Source organism: Oryctolagus cuniculus, chromosome 14 (genome assembly GCF_051225735.1).
Source record: "Oryctolagus cuniculus isolate XC-2025 breed Fujian yellow rabbit chromosome 14, ASM5122573v1, whole genome shotgun sequence".
Classification (NCBI taxonomy): Eukaryota; Metazoa; Chordata; class Mammalia; order Lagomorpha; family Leporidae; genus Oryctolagus; species Oryctolagus cuniculus.
Window position 1 is genome coordinate 3,416,429 of NC_142880.1, and position 21,808 is coordinate 3,438,236.

At 40.5% G+C, this 21,808-nt stretch overlaps 1 protein-coding gene across 9 annotated transcripts in view; it reads left to right on the plus strand.

Moving 5' to 3' along the window:
* Positions 1-21,808, plus strand: part of TENT2 (terminal nucleotidyltransferase 2) — an 87,637-nt gene that overhangs the window by 43,616 nt on the left and 22,213 nt on the right. For 4 of the 9 annotated variants that reach the window (XR_016220343.1, XR_016220344.1, XM_008261869.5 and 1 more), the window contains exons 8-11: positions 1,101-1,170; positions 6,913-6,989; positions 7,344-7,472; positions 16,977-17,020. Coding sequence is in view for 5 of the 9 variants with exons in the window: in XM_008261869.5 (XP_008260091.3) it covers positions 1,101-1,170; positions 6,913-6,989; positions 7,344-7,472; positions 16,977-17,020 (320 nt within the window). In the remaining 4 variants the exon portion in view is untranslated. Of the gene's footprint in view, positions 1-1,100; positions 1,171-6,912; positions 6,990-7,343; positions 7,473-7,672; positions 7,813-16,976; positions 17,021-21,808 lie in introns of those variants that run through there. The other 5 variants (XR_016220346.1, XR_016220347.1, XM_051854076.3 and 2 more) reach the window with 3 other exon arrangements.

Consider the following 21,808-nt stretch of genomic DNA (forward strand, 5'->3'; position numbering starts at 1 on the left):
TGGGCTGCTGCACCTACGTGGGAGGCCTGGAAGAAGCTCCTGGCTCCTGGCTTCAGATCTGCCCAGCTCCAGCTGTAGTGGCCATTTGGGGGAGTAAACCAGCAGATAGAAGACCTCTCTCTGTCTTTCCCTCTCTCTGTCTGTAATTCTACCTCTCAAATAAATAAATAAAATTGGTTTTGACTACAGAAAATTTTTTTTAAAAAGTCTGAGAAATAGCTCATTTTGGGAAGCTTTACAGAATTTTTAAAAAAATATATTTCTATATTTTTCTCATTTTCTACAAAGAACATGTATTTGAACTCAGAATAAGTGTTTTTTCTTCTTATAGATCATACTTATTTAAACATGTGCTCATGCTGTAAGCTTGTTTGTATTTAACTCTAAATATGATTGCTTCGGCTGCCACATCTTAACTGTGTCATGCCAGAATCCAGCTATCACACTGCTACTAGCTGGCATGTTTGTCACTCTTACTCTGATGGACTTCTTTATAAGTACTGTTATAAATTAAATTAGACCACATTAGCTGGCGCCGCAGCTCACTAGGCTAATCCACCGCCTAGCGGCGCCGGCACACCGGGTTCTAGTCCCGGTTGGGGTGCCAGATTCTGTCCCGGTTGCCCCTCTTCCAGGCCAGCTCTCTGCTGTGGCCAGGGAGTGCAGTGGAGGATGGCCCAGGTGCTTGGGCCCTGCACCCCATGGGAGACCAGGAAAAGCACCTGGCTCCTGGCTCCTGCCATCGGATCAGCGCGGTGCGCCGGCCGCAGCGCGCCAGCTGCGGCGGCCATTGGAGGGTGAACCAACGGCAAAGGAAGACCTTTCTCTCTGTCTCTCTCTCTCACTGTCCACTCTGCCTGTCAAAAAAAAAAAAAAAAATTAGACCACATTCCTAGAAATAACTTAAAGATGAAGATCTGTAACGGGTATTACTAGACCCACCAACCTTAGAATCTGATAATCTCTTTTTTTGCTTTATTTCTCAAAGACATACTCTTGAATTGGTTTAGCTTAGTAAAATGCTGTTTTTAAAAACTGTACATTGGAACACTGAGTTTGAGAAGTGTTTGCAGATACTCACGTTGTCTTTTATCCTTCAGCTGGCTACATTGAGAGACCTCAGCTGATTCGTGCAAAAGTGCCAATTGTGAAGTTCAGGGATAAAGTCAGGTAATTAATTACCGAACTCTTTTCATTATTTTGGGATATTTATCTAATACAGACAATTAAGAGATGCATTTTATAGCTTAATAGGTTGTCTTCAGTAATTTTTAGAGGTCACTTGAATTGGTCTTTGAAATAGTATTTTTAGGAACCTGTGTTCTGGCTTAGCAGGTAAAACTGCTGCCTGTGACACTGTCATCCAATATGGGCACTGGTTTGTGTCTGGCTGCTTCACTTCTGATCTAGCTCCTTGCTGATGGCCTGGGAAAGCTGCCGCAGAGGGCTCAAGTCCTTGGGCTCCTGCCAAGCAGGTGGGAAACCCTGATGAAGCTCCTGGCTCCTGGCTTTGACCTGACCTAACCTGGCAGTTGTGACCATTTGGGGAGTGAATCAGTAAATGGGAGATTTCACTCTCTCTCTTCTTCTGTCTTTCTAATAAAATATGCTAAAACTTTAATATATATATATGTATAAAAATAGTAGTTTTAAAATAGTCTGAGCAATTTCCTCATGTTTAACTACTTATTCTACAGGACATTTTGAGTATTTGAGATTATTTAATTGAAAGAATATGTACATATTTTATTTTGGGGGTTCTTAAATGATCTGTCATCTTTTGAGTTTGTAATGCATTCTCAAGAACATATCTTACCTGATGAAATTTGATGTGTATATCAAGGGATTTTTTGTAAATACAGCTATGGTATATATAAAGTAATTTTTTTTTTAATGAGGGGCAGAGAGAGAGATCTGTGGTGTACTCTGTGCTGCAGCTAGGAGCTGGGAGCCTGGAGCTCAGCCTACGTCTCCCACATTCATGGTAAAACCCAATTACTTGCTATCACCATGCCTCCAGGGTCTGCATTAGCAAGAAACTGGAGTCAGGAGCCAGAGCCGAGAATTGAATCCAGACACTCTAATACAAGACATGGTCATCTTAAGTGCTAGGCTAAGTACTTATCCCTTCTGTTTCATTTCAGCGGGACCCAGATAATACCTAAAACAACGGATATTCTAAAAACTCACAAAATAGACTTACTCCACTTCAAAATTCATATTTTACTGTGTAATCTACCAGCCTGGGTTCTGAGTTGCTTAAGAACAATAAAATCTTTTATATAATGTCTACATATAAAATAAAATTAGGTGATTTTTTTGATTAGTTCAAAAAGATCTTTTGTTTTCTAAACATAGATAAGACTATGTTAAATCATGTTTTTCTAGCTTAAGTTTTACAAAAGTAATAATGAAATAAAGACTTTATTGTTCAAGGAGTCTGTTTTCACAATGCATATGTTTGCTAAAATGTGTTGGTAACCTCCTACATCAGTATTTGTATACTTTAGTGGTCATCTGCAGACACACATAGAGAGGCCACATTTTTGAGTTGCCTCACAAGCTTGGTCCCAGCTGGGCCTGAATAAGGCAGTGCTGTGCTTTCTTGTTGCAGCTTTAGTATTGCAAGCATTTGTCCTTGTCCCAGTCTAGTTAGTGCCATGTTTTCCACGTTTCTGTGTGTGTTCACTGTTCAAATGGCCCCAAGTGTAGTCATGAGTTTCCTGGATACAAGAAGGCTGTGGAGTGCCCCGTGGAGAAAACGTGTGTCAGATAGGCTCTATTCAGACTTGCGTTATTGGGCTCTTGGCCATGGGTTTGCTGTTGACAGATCAACTATACACACATTAAATAAGATGTCTTTAAACAGAAACACAATATAAAGCAGTTATATATTGATTGGTTGATGAACATGCTAAGACTTGATTGCTGTATTCCCTAAGAACAATGGTTAATCTGCTTATTCAGTGTCTCAGGTACTGTGAATTTTGAGGATTGACTGAATATATATATACATTGTAGACAAACCTTAATGCCTGGCTTAAGCCTTTCCTTCTATTCACCTAATCTATGAATGCTTCTTGAATTGTCGTCAGATAGCATTATGGTTTGCTGAAACCCAAAGATAAAGAGGGGATAAACTTCTGAAATATTAACTAATTTATAATTGTTTTTAATATTTACATGAGTGTGGTAGGTAGATAAAATTAATTATTTTTGTATTTAAGTTTATTATACAAATGTTTGTCATGATTAATTTTTATAGGCATCATTTCATAATTCTTCTCTATACAAATCATAAAATACACACAAAGACACACAAACCATCTACTCCTAACACCCAAAGATAACAGCTGTTGACATTTCAGTATAAATCATTCAATCAGTGTCTTCTATGCATGTGAATGCATAAGGATTTTTTAAAGTAAAATTGGGATCTTTTTATTTATAACCATATATCATGAGCACTTGCTATGTCATTAAGTATTTTTTTGTGGCATCAAGTGAATAAATTATCTAACTTAATCAGTCTCTGTGCTTGAGCATTTGTTTCTATTTTTTAATTGCTATAAATAAGCATTTTGTGATTAAAATTCATCCCATATTGAGGATTACTTTCTTGGTATTTCCAGAAGTAGTGTTTTAGCAGTGCTTTGGATGTTTTAAAGGTTAAAATCCACATTTTTGAAAAAATATTTATAGACTTGTTTCTATCTAAGTGTTTTTTTTTGTTTTTGTTTTTGTTTTTTAAGATTTATTTCTTTGAAAGGCAAAGTGACAGAGATAGATATCTATCTGCCAGTTCACTCCTCAAATGTCTGCAACAGGCAGGTCTGGGTCAGGTCAAAGCCAGGACTCATTAACTCCATCCAGGTGACAGGAACCCAAGTACCTGGGCCTTGTCTGCTGTCTCCCTTGCACATTAGAAGGAAGCTGGATCAGAAGCAGAGGCAGGACGCGCTCGCAGTAACTCCAGTAGGGGAGGTGGGCATTCCAAGCAGTGACTTAACCTGCTGTGCCACGTTGCCTGCTCTTTCACCTATTTTTTTTCCCTCTGTGAAGTGAAGTGGAGGAAGTACAAACTGGCTTCAGTGTGTACAACTTACACAAGTACAGTAAAGAATGTAATTCTGTTTTTTAAATTAAAGATTTATTTATTTATTTGAGAGAGTTACATACAGAGAGAGGGAAGGAGAGAGAGAAAGGTCTTCCATTCTCCAGTTCACTCTCCAAAAGGCCACAGCAGCTGGAGCTGAGCCGATCTGAAGCCAGGAGCTTTTTCTGGGCCTCCAACATAGGTGCAGTGGCCCGAGCACTTGGACCGTCTTCCACTGCTTTCTCAGGCCATAAGCAGAGAGCTGAATTGTTAGAGGAGCAGCCAGTACTTGAACCAGTGCCCATATGGGATGCTGGTGCTGCAGGCAAAGGCTTAGCCTACTGCGTCACAGCACCGGCCTCAAAAATGTGATTCTGTTGTTATCATGAGTTTTTCAGTGCTAAATATGTTTCTGAGGTGTTAATACTATAGTCCATTTTTATTAATATACAAGGATAATGCAGATTGTCATATTGTTTTGTGTTCCCCCAACAAGAAAAACAGATGATAAATTTCAGATGTTGTAGTTACAAGCTGTGGAAAAGTGTTTTGTCAGAGTTTTTTTTTTTTTTGACAAAGTGGACAGTGAGAGAGAGAGAGAGAGACAGAGAGAAAGGTCTTCCTTTGACGTTGGTTCACCCTCCAGTGGCCACCGTGGCCGGCGCACCGTGCTGATCCAATGGCAGGAGCCAGGTACTTATCCTGGTCTCCCATGGGGTGCAGGGCCCAAGCACTTGGGCCATCCTCCACTGCACTCCCGGGCCACAGCAGAGAGCTGGCCTGGAAGAGGGGCAACCGGGACAGAATCTGGCGCCCCGACCGGGACTAGAACCCGGTGTGCTGGCGCCGCAAGGCGGAGGATTAGCCTATTGATCCGCGGCGCTGGCCTTGTCAGAGTTTTACTTTAGGAAGTCTTTTCATTGAAAAATGTGGTATTCAGGGGGTGGTATTGTGGCTTAGTAGGTAAAGCAACTGTGATGCCAGCATCCCACATGGGTGCTGGTTTGAACCATGGCTGCTCCAGTTCTTGTCCCTACTAATGACCTGGGAAAAGCAGCAGAATATGGCCCAAGTCCCTGGGCCCCTGCCACCCACATAGGAGACCTGGAAGAAATTCCTGGTTTAGGCCTGGTCCAGTCCCTGCCATTACATCCTTTTGGGGAGTGACCAGCGGATGGATGACCTCTCCCTGTCTCTCCCTTTATCTCTGTAGCTCTGCCTTTGAAATAAATAAAACAAATCTTTTCTTTTTTTTAAGTTTTTTTTTTTTTTTTTAAATTTGAGAGGTAGAGTTACAGACAGTGAGAGGGAGTGACAGAGAGAAAGGTCTTCCATCTGCTGGTTCACTCCCCAAATGGCCACAGTGGCCGGAGCTGAGCCGTTCTGAAGCCAGGAGCCAGGCGCCTCCTCTGGGTCTCCAAAGTGGGTGCAGGGGCCCAAGCACTCGGGCCATCTTCCACTGCTTTCCCAGGCCATAGCAGAGAGCTGAATTGGAAAAGGGGCAGCAAGGACTAGAACCGGCGGCCATATGGGATGCCGGCACCGCAGGTGGAGGATTAACCTACTGTGCCACAGTGCTGGCCCCAAAACACATCTTATAAAAAAGAAAAGGAAAATGTATTCAGAAGAAGTTGGACTTTGTAGAATTTCAGTATTACCTAAAAATAACCCTTCCTTTGTAATGAGGTTAGCTATTCTTTGTAGTTTCCATCATTATTTCCAATTTTCTACAATGCTAAGTGGACAATATCTTTGCTTTTAAAGAAGGGGCTGGCAGTGTGGCACAGTGGGTTAAGTTGCTGTCTGTGTCGCTGGCTTTCCATGTGAACATTGGTTTCACTTGGCTTTTTGGGTCCAGACGGCCCAGTCCTGGCTGTTGAAGTCATTTGGGAAGTGGACCAGTGGATGCTTTTTAACTCTGCCTTTCAATACATAAATAAACCATATATAAAAAAAAGTATCCTTTCTGTTACATGCTTAAGCTATATTTGATGTATCATAATCCATTAGCCTTTTTAGAAGGAATGGAATGTTTAGATAGACACTTTAAAAAAAAACATATTTGACCCTTTATTCTGATTGTTTTAAGGTAAATAATGCAGTAGTTCCAAATTACATGAGAGTATATGACTTAGTGGTACAACTTGCCCAGAAAGAAGTGTTTTTGGTTATGTAATCGGTTTATCTGGAAAGGAGCACATGATTGTAAAAATTCCTTTCTTTGGGTAATTGGGACCTGTCTAGTACATTATAGATCTTGCAGTAGTAGTCTAGTCAGCACCAGACCACGTCATAATGGCTTAGTAAGTATTTATTCTTATATGCCTCATTTTACAAACACATCTAGAAGGAGGCTGGCACTGTGGCATAGTAGGCTAAACTTCTGCCTGCCCTGGGATCCCATCTGAGCACCAGCTCGTGTCCTGGCTGCTCGTCCTCTAGTCCAGCTCTCTGCTGTGGCCTGGCCAGCAGTGGAGGCTGGCCCAAGTGCTTGGGGCCCTGCACCCCATGGGAGATGCAAAAGATGCTTGTGGCTCCTTTCGGATTGGCCCAGCTCCAGCTGCTGTGGCCATCTGGGGCGGGAACCAGCAGATGGAAGACCTTTCTGTCTCTCCCTTTCTCTGAAACTCCATCTCAAATAAATAAATGAAGTATTTAAAAACAAACAATACAGAACCCCACATCTGGGTCCTTTGGACTCGTGGTATTCTGTCCGCACTGCTGGGTTGATGGGCATTAACTTAGTTACTAGGGAATGAGGTTATTTGTAATTGAGCTACAGCTTGTCCCCCCCCCCCTTTTTTTTCTTTTAATAGTTGTGTGGAGTTTGACTTGAATGTAAACAATATTGCTGGAATAAGAAACACATTCCTTCTCAGAACTTATGCATACCGTAAGTTTTTGGTGTATTTATAAATGTCAGCTTCTGTTTTTCTTTCATTCGTTATTCTTTTAAAAGATGTTTGTAGTTTCATTAGTTGTGTTTAGGGATATCATGTTTTATTTGATTATTTGTATAGGATGTTGCTATTCTAAAATCATATACTCCCAGAATTATAGGTAAATCAAGTATCTTTTAATATTTGATAGTTTTTTAAAGGTAACAGGTAAATTTCAGAAGTAAAAAACATGATTGTGTTTAGTATACAGATAGTGATCTTTTACTGGTACAAAATTGGGAAATGATTTAAATTTTTAAAGAAATTGATATCTTCTTACGATTTTTAAGTTTTAATTTTACTTTCAGTTGAAAATCGAGTTCGTCCGTTAGTGCTGGTGATTAAGAAGTGGGCCAGTCACCATGATATAAACGACGCCAGTCGTGGTACTTTAAACAGCTATAGTCTTGTATTGATGGTTTTGCACTATTTACAGAGTAAGTATGATGGTTGTTTTCCCAAATTTTAAAACTGAAATGCAGCTAAACTATATTTTGCTGTTTTCTCTGTAGATCTTATCTTTAAATAGTATTGTTTTAGGGAGTTCTTTCTAAGGTTCACGAAACTATATTTCTGTATTGTTGCTTTGAACAAATCTTTAAGAAATGTGGGTTTCACTGTTTTTATTTTTCGACAGTTTTTCTATCTCCACTTTTGTAGCCCAAGATTACTTTGTTGTGGACCCGTTATGTTGATGCAGCTGAAGGTTCGGAAGACCTGTGAACATAAGCACCAGCAGCATTCATCGTGGTTTTGTTTTTCATTTGAGACAGGAGTGAAATTATTCTCTTGTTGCTGAAATAAATTTTAATTATTATGAACTTCCCCCCATCTAGATTTTATCATTTATAAAAAAAATTAAAACTTTCTAGTTTATTCATTTTCATTGTATTTGAAAAGCCAAGAGACAAGAGAGACAGAGAAATCTTCATCCTCTGGTTCACCTCTTCAAATGCTTGAATTTTAGAAATTTATTTTTGGAACTGAAATAAACTTTTTCTTCCATTCTCCACAAACTTTGGGCAGTATCCTTTTATAATAGTCATGTGTTTATTCCATGGGAGTATAGCGGTGGACAAGGTAGAAACACCGTTGTTTTCTTCCTGGACCTTACATTCTCTGCTTCTAAAAGTTAACATTTTAACAGCTGTACCTGCAAGCATATGAATTATCAGTGGCTTACAGCTTTTGGGTTCCTAATGTATCTTTTGAAGCACCTTTGGGTGAATGGAGCTGCTTTGAGATGACTGTCAGTGTGTCGTTCATCTGCTCTGTAACAAATTGTTTTTTGCAATGCAGCTTTTAAAGAGACCTATTTAAAATTTCCCTCTATTGCAGTTTGATGCTTTTAACATTTACTTGTTTTTGAAAGAATATGTATCTATCTATTCATAAATTCATTGGTTTATTCATTCATTCAAGAGGCAGAGAGCAAGCTCCCATCCACTGCTTCACTCCTTGTATGTCTGCAGTGGTCCTGGACAGGGACTAAAGTCTGGAGACAGGAACTCAGTCCAGGTCTTCCACGTGGATGGCAGGGACTCAAGCACTCGAGCGGCCCTGGGAGCCATCGCCCAGGGTGCACATCAGCAGGTAGCTGTTCCCAGGAGCAGACTGGGACTCGAACCCAGGGACTCTGACAGCCATGTGAGATTCCTAACTGGATGTCTTAACCACTGGGCAAGTGACTGCCCATGATTTTTATATTTAGATTCTGAAAAATATAAATTATTTTATATTTATCCGCAATTCAGTCAAAGACACCAGAAAAATAAGAGTTTGGAAAGTGGAGATGATTTGCTGTCCTAAAGCAGTGTTTCTATACAAAGAATATTGGGAACTGGGAAAAAGGAAGGCTCATTTTTTTTTGGTACATGGATCAGAAATTATCAAGGTTGAGGAATACAGTTTTGTATAACTGTAATTTTTAATTCCTGGGAGTCTGTTCTTTTGATGGCTTTTGGGAGGATGATACCCAAATTGAGAATCCCTTTGTAGAAGAATAATGGGAGGATAGAAATGTTTGGGGACTAAATAAAAGATTGTCATGCTTAAATCCTTTAAAAAAGAACAGTTCAAGAGTAAGGTAGTTTGTCAGGAATTCTGTGTTTTTTTAAAGATCTTGCTTAGCATAGCACTTACTTGTTTGCAATGAATGAATTGAACAATGTATTTTGCATCACTATTTTAATGTATTCAGCCTCACTATTTTAATCAGTATAGAAGCATGAATAAGATTCTGTTCACATTTAATTTTGTACTTTTATTTCAAAACTATTATTTAAAATAATTAAAGGGTAGTGATATTAAGATATAATTACACTTCTAAATCCTGTTGTATTTTTTTTAAAAGATTTATTTATGTATTTGAGAGGCAGAGCTATATAGAGAGGGTGATATATATAGACAGACGTCTTCCATCTGCTGGTTCACTCCCCAAATGGCCACAAAGAACAGAGCTGGGATGATCTGAAGCTAGCAGCCCGGAGCTTTTTCCAGGTCTACAACATGGGTGCAGAGGCCCAAGCACTTGGGCCATCTTCCACTGCTTTCCGAAGCCATAGCAGAGAGCTGGATTGGAAGAGGAGCAGCTGGGACTAGAACCAGTGTCCATATTGGAAGCTGGTGCCCCAGACAGAGGCTTAATAGCCCACTATGCTACAGTGCCAGCCCCAAAATCCCATTTGAATAAATTGTGCATATATACCACAGAAAAATCTTAGAAGTACACTATAGTGGAAAGAAGAAAAGAACAATGATTTTTCTGTATTTCAGCGTCCAGAGATTGTTATTGTTAATTATTTTTTCCTTCTTTCACTTTCTTTGCAAGGGCATCAAAATGTCAAACCAAATCTAGCCAGACATAAATGCTAATTCTTTTAATTTGACTTTTTTGATAAGTGAGTAACTATAATGAGTATAGTTTTTTTTTCCTTCTCTGCAAAAAAACCAAACCAAAACAAAACACCCAGCCTTTTTAAAAATTATGTTCTTGTATTTTCTTCTAGCTGTGTGTTATGGTATGATTCCTGACTTCTGGATTACAGGGAACAGGAAAATTTCAACAAAAGACTCACTCTTTTGAATTTTCATTTTGCCACATGAAATGTCAGAACCAAAAAATATGACCACTACTATGATTTCATGAAAAATGGTATATGTTAACACCAAAACATGAGATGGATCGGAGTCAGAATAATGGGTAGACCATGCCAGACAGCATAATTGTTAGCCCTCCCGCTTCACTCAGCACACTTGCATACACACTTATTTTTATTTTCTCAGTGCAGGTATTTTTCCTCTAGCTGAGTAATTTAGGGATTGGTTTTTCAGAAAATCTTGATTCTACCTTCAGGCACGTCTTGATCACATCCTCAGAGAAGCCCTTCTGTTTGACCAACTGTTCATGTAAATTTTCTTGATTTTCATAGGACACCACCGTTTTCTTTCCTTGGCCAGCAAAGCATGTGACATGCTCTTGGCTTACATGTGGTATTTGTCCTGGCAGAGAACATAACCTTATACTCTATATTCCTGTCTTTTTTTTTTTTTAAATATTTATTTATTTATTTATTTGAAAGAGTTACAGAGAGGGAGACACAGAGAGATCTTGCATCCTCTGCTTCACTCCCCAAATGCCGCAATGGCCGGGGCTGAGCCAGGCTGAAGCCAAGCATCAGGAGCTTCTTCCAGGTCTCCCACATAGAAGCAAAGGCCCAAGTACCTTGGCTATCTTCTGCTGCTTTTCTCATGCTATTTATTAGCAGGGAGCTGGATCAGAAGTAAGTGCACCACCAATCAGAACGTGAACTGACACCCATATGGGATGCTGGTGTCACAGTGGCGGCTTTACCCTTTACATCACAATGCTGGCCCCTCTCTATACCTTTTTTTTTTTTTGTAAAAAAAAAGATTTATTTATTTGAAAGGCAGAGTTAGAGGCAGAGGCAGAGAGAGAGAGAGAGAGAGAGAGTCTTCCATCCGCTGGTTCACTCTCCAAATGGCTGCAATGGCTGGACCTGGGGTGATCCAAAGCAAGGAGCCAGGATCTTTTTTTTTTTTTTTTTTTTTTTTTTTTTTGACAGGCAGAGTTAGACAGTGAGAGAGAGACAGAGAGAAAGGTCTTCCTTCTGTTGGTTCACCCCCCCACAAATGGCCGCCACAGCCTGCGCACCACACTGATCCGAAGCCAGGAGCCAGGTGCTTCTCCTGGTCTCCCATGCGGGTGCAGGGCCCAAACACTTGGGCCATCCTCCACTGCCTTCCTGGGCCACAGCAGAGAGCTGGACTGGAAGAGAAGCAACTGGGACAGAACTGGCGTCCCAACCAGGCCTAGAACCCGGAGTGCCATCGCTGCAGGCGGAGGATTAGCCTAGTGAGCTGTGGCACTGGCCAACTTCTTTTGGGTCTCCCACATGAGTGCAGGGATCAAGCACTTGAGCCATCTTCTGCTGCTTTCCCAGGCACATTAGCAGGTAGCTGGATCAAAAGTGGAGGAGGTAGGACTGGTGCCCACATGGGATGCCAGTGCTGCAGATGGCAACTTAACCTGCTGTGCCACAGTGCCGGCTCTCATGATACACTCTTAATTAATATCATAATCAATTTTATTTTAAGAACCAACAGAAGGAAGACCTTTCTCTGTCTCTCTCACTGTCTAAACTCTGCCTGTCAAAAAAAAAAAAAAGAATGGTAAATATATTTGTGTTTGTGTATGTATTTATATGTATATGTATACAAATACTAAAAAAGTATATGCCAAAAATTCTTATTAAAGACTGATTTTGTTTTGTTTATATTTTACTGTTACTGTAGATGTTTTATTATATGTTAAATCACAAAATATTTACCTTTGATAGAGTCAAGTGGTTTTTTTTAACTGTTGAGAAAGTCTTAAAATAATTTAAAAGGTCCAGACTTACAAATGAGTTAGCAGAAAAGTTTGATAATCTTTGCTCAGAAGTTTTAAGTTATTCATAAGAAATGCATTTTTATTGCTGACAAGTCTTGGATATTTGTTAATTTGGTGATCGATTTGCCCATTAAAAGGATTTGAAGTGTGTCAGTGGCTGTTTAGGTACTACATTGTGTACTACTAATCATTTTTTGTTGTTTTACAGTTAAATCTGAAACATACCACTTCTGATTTTTATTTCTAGGAACTCTGCTCTTGTGGATTACAGTTGACTCTTCCTAAAAATTGATAGATCAGGAGGATTTCTTATAAATATATATATGAAATGTAAAGCATACTATGAAAGGCATGTACTAACACCCAATATCTGTCCATGTTTTAATGTTCGTAGTGATTATATATTAGGTTTGACTAACGTGTCTAATTTGCTGGAATGTCTAAAAATGTGCTCTCCTTCCATTCTTAGTAATCACATTGACAATTTTAGTTTGTTTCACCTCTTTAGAAAATGTATTTTGTGGCCAGTGCTGTAGTGCAGCGGGTTAATGCCCTGTCCTTAAGTGCCGGCATCCCATATGGGCGCCGGTTCTAGACCCAGCTGCTTGGTGGGGCCAGGGCTGTGGCGCAACAGGTAAAAGCCCTGGCCTGAAGCGCCGGCTCCCCATGTGGGCACCGGTTCGTATCCTGGCTCCTCCACTTCCAGTCCAGCTCTCTGCTATGGCCTGGGAGAGCAGTACAGGATAGCCCAGGTCCTTGGGCCCCTGCACCCGCATGGAAGACCTGGAGGAAGCTCCTGGCTTCGGATCAGCACAGCTGTGGCCGTTGCAGCCATCTGGGAGTGAACCATCAGATGGAAGACCTCTCTCTCTCTCTGCCTTTCCTCTCTGTGCAACTCTGACTTTCAAATAAATAAATAAATCTTTAAAAAAAAAAAAAAAGAAAATGTATTTTAATCATAGGTGGCCTGAGGTGGCTTTTTAGGCAAATGGAGAATTCAGATGTTAACTGTTCCGCCAGTGTAGTGAAATCATGCTAAATTTGGTTTGTTTTTGACAGTCATCCCATTTACTGAGGTAGTTTGTGATCAGTGACATTATCATCAGCAGTTTCTTTCAGTCTTGAAAGACATCAACTCTCCAGAGCAAATCTGGGCAAATATACTGCAAATACAAGGTACTGCTCTGTAAAATAAATTAGAGTAATTAGTGGCAGTATCCAGTTACAGTGAGAGGAAAAGACCTACAATACAAAATTCTTCCAGCTGGGCCACAGTTTTTGTAATTTTGATTGTTAGTACCTCTTGGCCTGAGTAAATGAACTTTGAGTTTTATTTAACTTCTTCAATGCTTTAATTTCTTTTCTGCCCTGACCAGAGAAATGAAACAAGTCCTCAGTATGTAGAAGGGATTTTATAGAATGAATTTCAGTGCTTAATTGAAAACAGTGACTCATGGATTGGAAGTAGGGCAGCAATTGCCCATATGGGATACCAACATTGCATTGTGGCTTCAGTGCCACAATGCTGACCCCTCAATTTTTTATTTGTTTGATAGAGCAAGACAGAGCATCTGTCTGCTGGTTCACTCCCCTAATGCTCGCATGTTTGATAGAACAAGACAGAGCATCCGTCTGCTGGTTCACTCCCCTAATGCTGGCAAGGGTAGGTAGGTGACGCTGCAGCTGGGTGTTAATGTAGGTCTCCCATGTGGGTGGCAGGAATCCAACTACTTGAACATCACCTGCTACCTCTCAGGGTGTGCATTGGCAGGAAACTAGAATTGGGAATGCAACCCTGTACTCTGATATGGGTTGCAGGCATCCCAAGCAATGTCTTTTTTTTTTTTTTTTTTAATTTATTTCATTTCTTTGAAAGAGTTACAGAAAGAGGTACGGACAGAGAGAGAGAGAGAGAGAGAGTGAGTCTTACATCTGCTGGTTCACCCCCGAGATGGCCTGCAACGGCCGGAGCTGTGCTGCTCCAAAGCCACAAGCAAGGAGCTTCTTTCGGGTCTCCCACGTGGGTGCAGGGGCCCAAGGACCTGGGCTATCCTGTACTGCTCTCCCAGGCCATAGCAGAGAGCTGGACTGGAAGTGGAGGAGCCAGGATACGAACCGGTGCCCACATGGGGAGCCGGCGCTTCAGGCCAGGGCTTTTACCTGTTGCGCCACAGCCCTGGCCCCACCAAGCAGTGTCTGGACTGCTGTGCCAAAGCCCTGCCCCTGTCCTTGCATTTTCAAAATTAATGATTAATATTGGTGAAGGTCTCTTTTAATAATTGATTTTCAGAAAGACTAATTTATTTGAAAGGCAGGGTTGGTGGTAGTGGTAGAGAGGAGACAGAGATCCACCTTCCATCTGCTGGTTAACTTTTTCTTTTTTTTTTTTAAGATTTTTTAATTTATTTGAAAGAGTTACACAGAGAGGAGAGGCAGAGAGAGAGAGAGAGGCCTTCCATCTTATGGTTCACTTTGCAATTGGCCACAACGGCTGGAGCTGCACTGATCCGAAGCCATGAGGCCGCAGCTTCCTCCAGGTTTCCCATGTGGGTGCAGGGGCCCAAGGACTTGGGCCATCTTCTACGCTTTCCCAGGCCATAACAGAAAGCTGAATGGGAAGTGAAGCAGCTGGGTCTAGAACCAGCACCCATATGGGATGCCTGCGCTTCAGGCCAAGGCATTAACCTGCTGTGCTACAGCCCCGGCCGCTGCTGGTTAACTACATGGCCATAAAGGCTGGGATTGGGCCAGGCCAAAGCCAAGGGCCAGGAACTCCAGTGTGATCTCCAACGTGGGTGGAGTCAAAATAGTCTTCATTGAATCTAAATAAAGTTAGATTCTTTCAGAATTTACATTGGCTTGGAATATGGTAAACAAAAAGTACTCAGCTCTTGGAGCCTGCTATCCAGACAGTGTTAGCTAGTAATTATTGTAGTGTATATATTGCTTCTCTAATGATCGGTGTTTATAAATATTCAAGATTGTAAGACACAGCATTTACGGAATGATACCCCTGCCTCCAAAAGCTTTCAAGTTGCTTAGTTTTAAAGACTCTTCTGTCACTTAGTGTTAGTATTTATTTTCCTTTGTTGGCGTTCTAGTTAGGATTTTTAAATTGAGATAAAGGGTCTTTTTTCTATGCTGCTACAGTCTTCATTCTTTGATTTTAATTTTAATTCATGGTATAATCAACAGGAAGGAGTTCAGATTTTTTCAGTGAGTGCTCGGGAGAGAGGGGAGGCAGATAGCCCCCTATTCACTGGCTTATTCACCAAGTGCCGGTGATAGCTGGGCTAGGGCAGGCCAAAACTGTGAGCCTAGAACTCAGTCTAGGTCACCAGGTGATGGCAGGAACCCAAGTATTTGAGCCATCACTGCTGCCTCCCAGGGTCCATGCTGGTTGGAAATCGGAATCTGGAGCCAGAGCTGAGGCTCAGTCTCAGACGCTTGAGCCATCATGTGCTGCTTTCCCAGGATGCATAGCAGGACACTGGACCAGAAGTAGAGCAGACAAGGCCTGAACCAGCAGCTCTGGTGTGGGATGTCAGTGTCCCAAGTGGCAGCTTCACCTGTGGCACCACTATTCTGGTCCCCAGGAATTCATATTTTTAAATAAATTAACTTTCTAGAAAGTTTTTTTTTTCCAATTTCACTTATTATAAGAATGATTAGAAAGCTGTAAAGAGAAATGTTACACAAATGGAGAATTAAAGTGTCTGGGGCTTCAAAAAGTTCATGGAAAATGGAATTAAGAGGTTATTTTGATGGAAAAATGTTGAAATTGTTGTGTAACTTTTTCATAAGTCACTTTCCATTAACTTTTTGAAGACTTCTCCTTTCTAATCACTTTACTTCCTAAGAGTTATCCTGGTAAGTAATAAGTTAATTCTTTCTTCTGATATTCTCAGCTGTATAGTACAGTATGACAGGATTTTATTTTATCCCAGTTTCTAACTTGGAAGTGAAGCACGATACAGAATGGGAATTTAAGTAAAGCATCCTACTGTCTTTTGTGTGGTGGAAATTTATACCCATGTAGTTAAAGCTGTGAATCATGTCCAGTTGGTCATAATGATTGGTTATGTGTGCATTGATGTATTCCAGAAGTCATTTTTGCTAAATAATGAATTATTTTTTGCTACTGAGTTGCTAGTTACCTGATTTTTAAATACAAAGTTTGTTATATGGCACTATGGTCTCTAATATTAGAGAAATCTTAAAAATACTGAAAGCATACTATTTTACAGTTGTATTTTAAATGTCAATCACTTTGCCTTTTATAGTATTCCAGTTAAAATGATAATGAAATTACTGTTAATGCTTTTAGGGAGCTTGGATTTGTTGAAAAATTTGTTGAAAACTGAAAGATAAGGCATCAAAAAATTGGTAGTGACATGAAGATAATGAGTCCTTTATATAGAATTGTATTTATTAATAACAGAGTGGTACAAATCTCCTGATACAGCTATCTGACCTCTGCTAAGGCATTCTTTTATAAGACGTATTAATGAAGTTGAAGATTTTCCTTTCAGTTTTGTTTGATTTACTGGATGTTTTCCTGGAACTCTCTCAATTTTGGTATTAGTAGAAATTTAATATTGAACTACTTGGATTGAACTATCTCATGATACAGTATCATTGAATTGTGCTTGTCATATTTTTTATAGCTACATCCATCTTAACAATGTCTATTTGGTATCTGTAGAGCAATCCTTGTCTTGCTTATTTTGTGTGTGTTTGATGTCGGACCAAATGACATGTGTCCCTTTAATGATAGTCTGTTCTAAAACAGTGCAAGAAACACTGGTTTCCACAGGCCTATACACAGTTCATTACCGCAGCCTTAAAGTATCAACTTAGATACTTTATAAATTTAAAATTTTAATGGATCATAATTAGTCTCAGGAAATGTATGAAAACTGTTGAATTTTAGCATAAACCCTTATACCTGGGGTGTAGCTGGCAAATTATTGCATTGTAAAAATGAATCATGTAAATTACAGAAGTTTTGAACTTTTTCTTTTTATAGCCTTACCTGAACCCATCCTTCCATCCCTCCAAAAAATTTACCCAGTAAGTGTTTCTTATAAATTATTATAATATATATTGTAGTCAAGTGTATGTGGAGTTATTATATGCAGTATTAATGTGAATATAAAAGTAGTAAGGCTAAGTACATAATAATGTTTTTCATATAGGCTGAGGCATTGGCCACTGGAACATTTAAATGTTTCATAGAATTTCTCAGAAAACTCTGACACTGAATTTGGATATTGGTGCATAGTTTGGTCAGTAAATATGAGGGTTAGAATTCTGCATGGTGCAGATTATTACCATTGGGGATTAAATATACTCTGATGGTGAAGGTCTGTTTGGCCTTTACCAGTTTTCTTTGTACTATTTTAGAATATAGGTTCATAGTGTTTCTTTAGTTAGTATCTCAAATTTTTTAGCCCAGTATATTCATATTTTGAGACCCAGAGGAAAAAAATAAGAAGTTGAACAGTTGGATAATTTTTTTAAGGCTTATTTTTATTTGAAAGGCAGAGTTACAGAGGGGGAGGGGCAGATACAGAGAGAGAGATCGTCCATCTGCTGGTTCACTCCCCAAATGGCTGTAACAGCTGGGGCTGAGCCAGGCTGAAGCCAGAGCCAAGAGCTTCTTCTGGGTCTCCCATAGTGCAGGTTCCCAAGCACATAGGCCATCTTCCTCTGCCTTCTCAAGGCATTAGCAGGAGCTGGATTGGAAGTAGAGCACATTTGGGATGCTTGCATTGCAGGTGAAGGCTTAACGCATCAGGCCATAATGCTGGCCCTATCTGGATAATATTTGTGTCTTTTATTAGTTCTTGCCAAGTGATACACCAAAGAAGGTAATGTTGTATACCCTTCTTCTATGTATGATGTTAAGAATCCTGCTGAAGTTAGGTGCAGACAGATCATTCTAGAAGAGAAGGGTGGTGCTAGGAAAAGATTTAGGATGTTGCTCACTTTGAGTTTAGAGAAGCCTCGGGAATATGTACATACTTATAACGGATGTGAATCCTTTTGTTGCTTTTCCAGTTTTCATTTGTTCTTACTCCAGGATTCTGTTTCCTTGTTTTATACTCCTGCCATCTCTGTTTTCCTCCATAGTCATCCTTGTTCTGATTTTTTTTGTATATAATATTTAAGTTCCTTGTTCAGAATGTTTGACAGACTTCTGCAACCACATGATTTTTACCTGTTTCATACACTTAAAAGGAGAGCTGTTTTTTAAACTTAGGAAATGGTCATATTATAAATAAAAATATATCCAACTTGAAATCAATGTTTTAAAAAAATTATTTATTTGAAAGTCAGAGTTACAGAGGGAGAGGTTGAGTCAAAGAGCTTCCTCTGTTGGTTCACTCCCCAGATGGCCACAACAAGTGATGCTGGGTCAGACCAGAGGCAGGTGCTTCCTCAGGTGTCCTGTGGAGGTGGCAGGGACTCAAGTAGTTGGGCTGTATTTTGCTGCTTTTCCTGGGCCATTAGGCACTGAGTGGAGCAGCTGGGACATGTACTGGCACCCATAGGGGAAGCTGGCATTGCAGGCCGTGGCTTTATCTGCTAACGCCACAGTGCTATCCCCAAATTATCAATTTTTGAAGAATTTACTTATTGTATCACACAGTATAATTAATATGTTTTATATGGAACATCATAAATATAAATTTGTCTCATGATTATGAGGAACTGATATTCTTGGTTTTGAGCATCAGCTATAATGCACACAGGCAAGATACTGGATAGCAAAGGTTCACTAATAGAGTCCTGCTGTAATGGGGCTTTCTCAGTTTCTGGGTCATCTACCAGAAGGCATCATGGCTAGAACCTTTGGAAATCTGGCTGTTTCATTTTCCTCCTTTTCAAAACTAACTTCTGGGCCTGGCGCTGTGGCATAGCGGGTAAAACCACTGCCTGCAGTGCTGGCATTCCATATAGGTATTAGTTCGAATCCCAGCTGATCCACTTCTGATCCAGCTCTCTACTATGGCTGAGAAAGCAGTGGAAGATTACCCAAGTACTTGGGCCCCTGTACCTGCATAGAGAACTGGAGGAAGTTCTTGTTCCTGGTTTTGGATTGGTGCAGCTCCTGCCATTATGGCCAACTGGGGAGGGAGCCAGCTGATGGAAGAGTCTCTCTCTCTCTGCAACTCTGACTTTCTAATAAATAAATAAATCTTTAAAAAAAAAAAAGACTAACTTCTGCTTCTTCTATGAACTATTATAATGACTTTGCAGTATAGTTAGGTATTAGTCTTTAAGTTTTATTTACACATTATGAAAAATGTAAGCATCAGAAAGTACAGAAATAACTTGACCTTTTTAAAAAATAGTTTTTTGAAGGGCAGAAAGAAAAATGGCCATCCATTGATTCAGTCCCCCAAAACAGCTGTCTCTCAACAGCTAGAGCTAGACCAGGTTAGCGCCAGGAGCTGGGGACTCCATTGGAGTCTCCCTTGTGGGTGGCAGGGACCCACATATTTGGGCCATTTGTGGCCTATCCAGGTGCATTTGCAGGAAGGTGGGTCAGAAGTGGCGCAGCTGGGACTCAGACTGGCGCTCTGAAACGGGGTGTGGGCATCAAAGCAGGGGCTTAATCTGCGCCACCCCACCCACCCTCGAGTACCTTGAACTTGCAGCCTTACTCATGAATGGCCCTGCTGCCCCCGTTTTTATTCTTTAGCTCAAGCTGAAAGGTGAGAGATAATTGTGGTGTGTTGGCTATTTCATTTTATTGTCCCAACAACCTATTTTTCTTTAAAAACCAGCTTTCATTGTTGAAAGAGCTACATATATTTTTCAGCATACAAGGAATAGTATTAAACTTAGAGTTAAAAGAGTCTGTTATTCTGTATTGTCCCATGCTACGTGAGCTCCTTTTAAACTGAGATTCTGGGGACATATCACTTAAGTATTTTGTGCTTGGGGCAAAGGTATTGTTTACTGATATATTCTAATTTGAACAACCTGAGTTTTCACGTGTGTCCATTTTCCTGTTCATGTAGTTTTCCTCCATGACAGAGTCCTGACTTCGTATCTGTTACCTCTGGTCCTATCCTGTCCCCTCCATTTGCTAATCATCCTGTCCTATACCTGCACCGAGGAGATTAATGGAGTGCTAGCGCAGTCCCCAGGCGTCCCCAGGGAAGGCATTCTTGTGGTAGTGTTCATTAACATGTCATTTCATCTAATTTCTGCTACCTGTTAGGTTATTTCTGTGTATCTCATTGTTTCTATACAGATATACCTTTAAGAGAAGTGGGTTGGGGGAGAGTTGGGCATTGGGGTGCAGTGGGTAAAGACTGTGATGCTGGCAATCCTGTATGGGCACTGATTCAAGTCCCACCTGTTCCACTTGTGATCCAGCTGCCTGCTAATGCACCTGGGAAAACGGTCCTTGGGCCGCTGCATTCATGTGGCCATTTGGGAGACCCAGAAGAAGCCCCTGGCTCCTGGCTTCTGTCTGGCCCAGCCTTGGCCATTGTGAACATTTGGGGAGTGAATCAGCAGATGGAAGATCTCTGGCTCTCTGTACCCACCCCCGCCAGAACTCTGTGTCTCAAATAAATAAAATATTTAAAAAGATATGATACAATTTGAGCTTTTATAAATAAATTTGAGAATGACTTAAAACTTTAGAGTAAAAAAAAATTTTTGTTGCTTTACAAAGAACCACACGTTTGTTTTAAACTTTGAACTTCTAGTTAAAAGATTTTTAAAAAAGATTTATTTATTTGCAAGAGTCCCAGAGAGAAATAAAGAGAATGAGAATCTTTGATCTGTTGATTCATTCCACAAATGGCCACAATGGCTGACACTTGGCCAGGCTGAAGCCAAGGGCCAGGAGCGTCTTCCGGGTCTCTCACGTGGCTGCAGGGGCTCAAGTACTTGGGCTTTTGTTGACTGCTTTCCCAGGCACATTAGCAGGGAGCTCGATTGGAAGTGGAGCAGCCAGGACTTGAACAGGTGGTCTGATTTGGGATGTTGGAGTCTCAAATGATGGCTTAACTCACTGCATTGCACTGCCAGCCCTGGCAACTTATTTTTTTTTTTTTTTTTTTTTTTTTTTTTGACAGGCAGAGTGGACAGTGAGAGAGTGAGACAGAGAGAAAGGTCTTCCTTTTGCCGTTGGTTCACCCTCCAATGGCCACCGCGGTCGGCGCGCTGTGCTGATCTGATGGCAGGAGCCAGGTGCTTCTCCTGGTCTCCCATGCGGGTGCAGGGCCCAAGCACTTGGGCCATCCTCCACTGCATTCCCGGGCCACGGCAGAGAGCTGGCCTGGAAGAGGGGCAACCGGGACAGAATCCGGCGCCCTGACCGGGACTAGAACCCGGTGTGCCAGCGCCGCAAGGTGGAGGATTAGCCTATTGAGCCATGGCGCCGGCTACTTATTTCTTCAATTAGTTTTTTGTGTCTTGGTACTCTAGGAAGCTGTTTTAAGGGAATAGAGATGTAAGAAAATAACCTTTCTTATAGTTAGGAAATAAGGAATTAGCTTTTCTGTGCAGTTATTGTTAAAAGATCTTAAACTTTACATATATACAAGCACATGCTTATAGCAGCCTTTTGTTTTAAAATGCACAAAGCCTGGTAAGGGAATTAATTATCTATAATAGGCTATAAGTGAATACCTTTGAGGAAAGAGATTAAAATACCTAGGTGAAGATTTATTTTTTTTAAATGAGTAAAAGCTTGTTTTAAAATGTACTTGAATTTTGAAAGCTATAGGGAAATTTGTTTTAAAATAATATGTTAAAAGTTTCAGGAAGTAACCATTTTATATAAATGCTCAGTTAATAGTGCAGTGTGTGAGTGTGTATTTAATAATTATG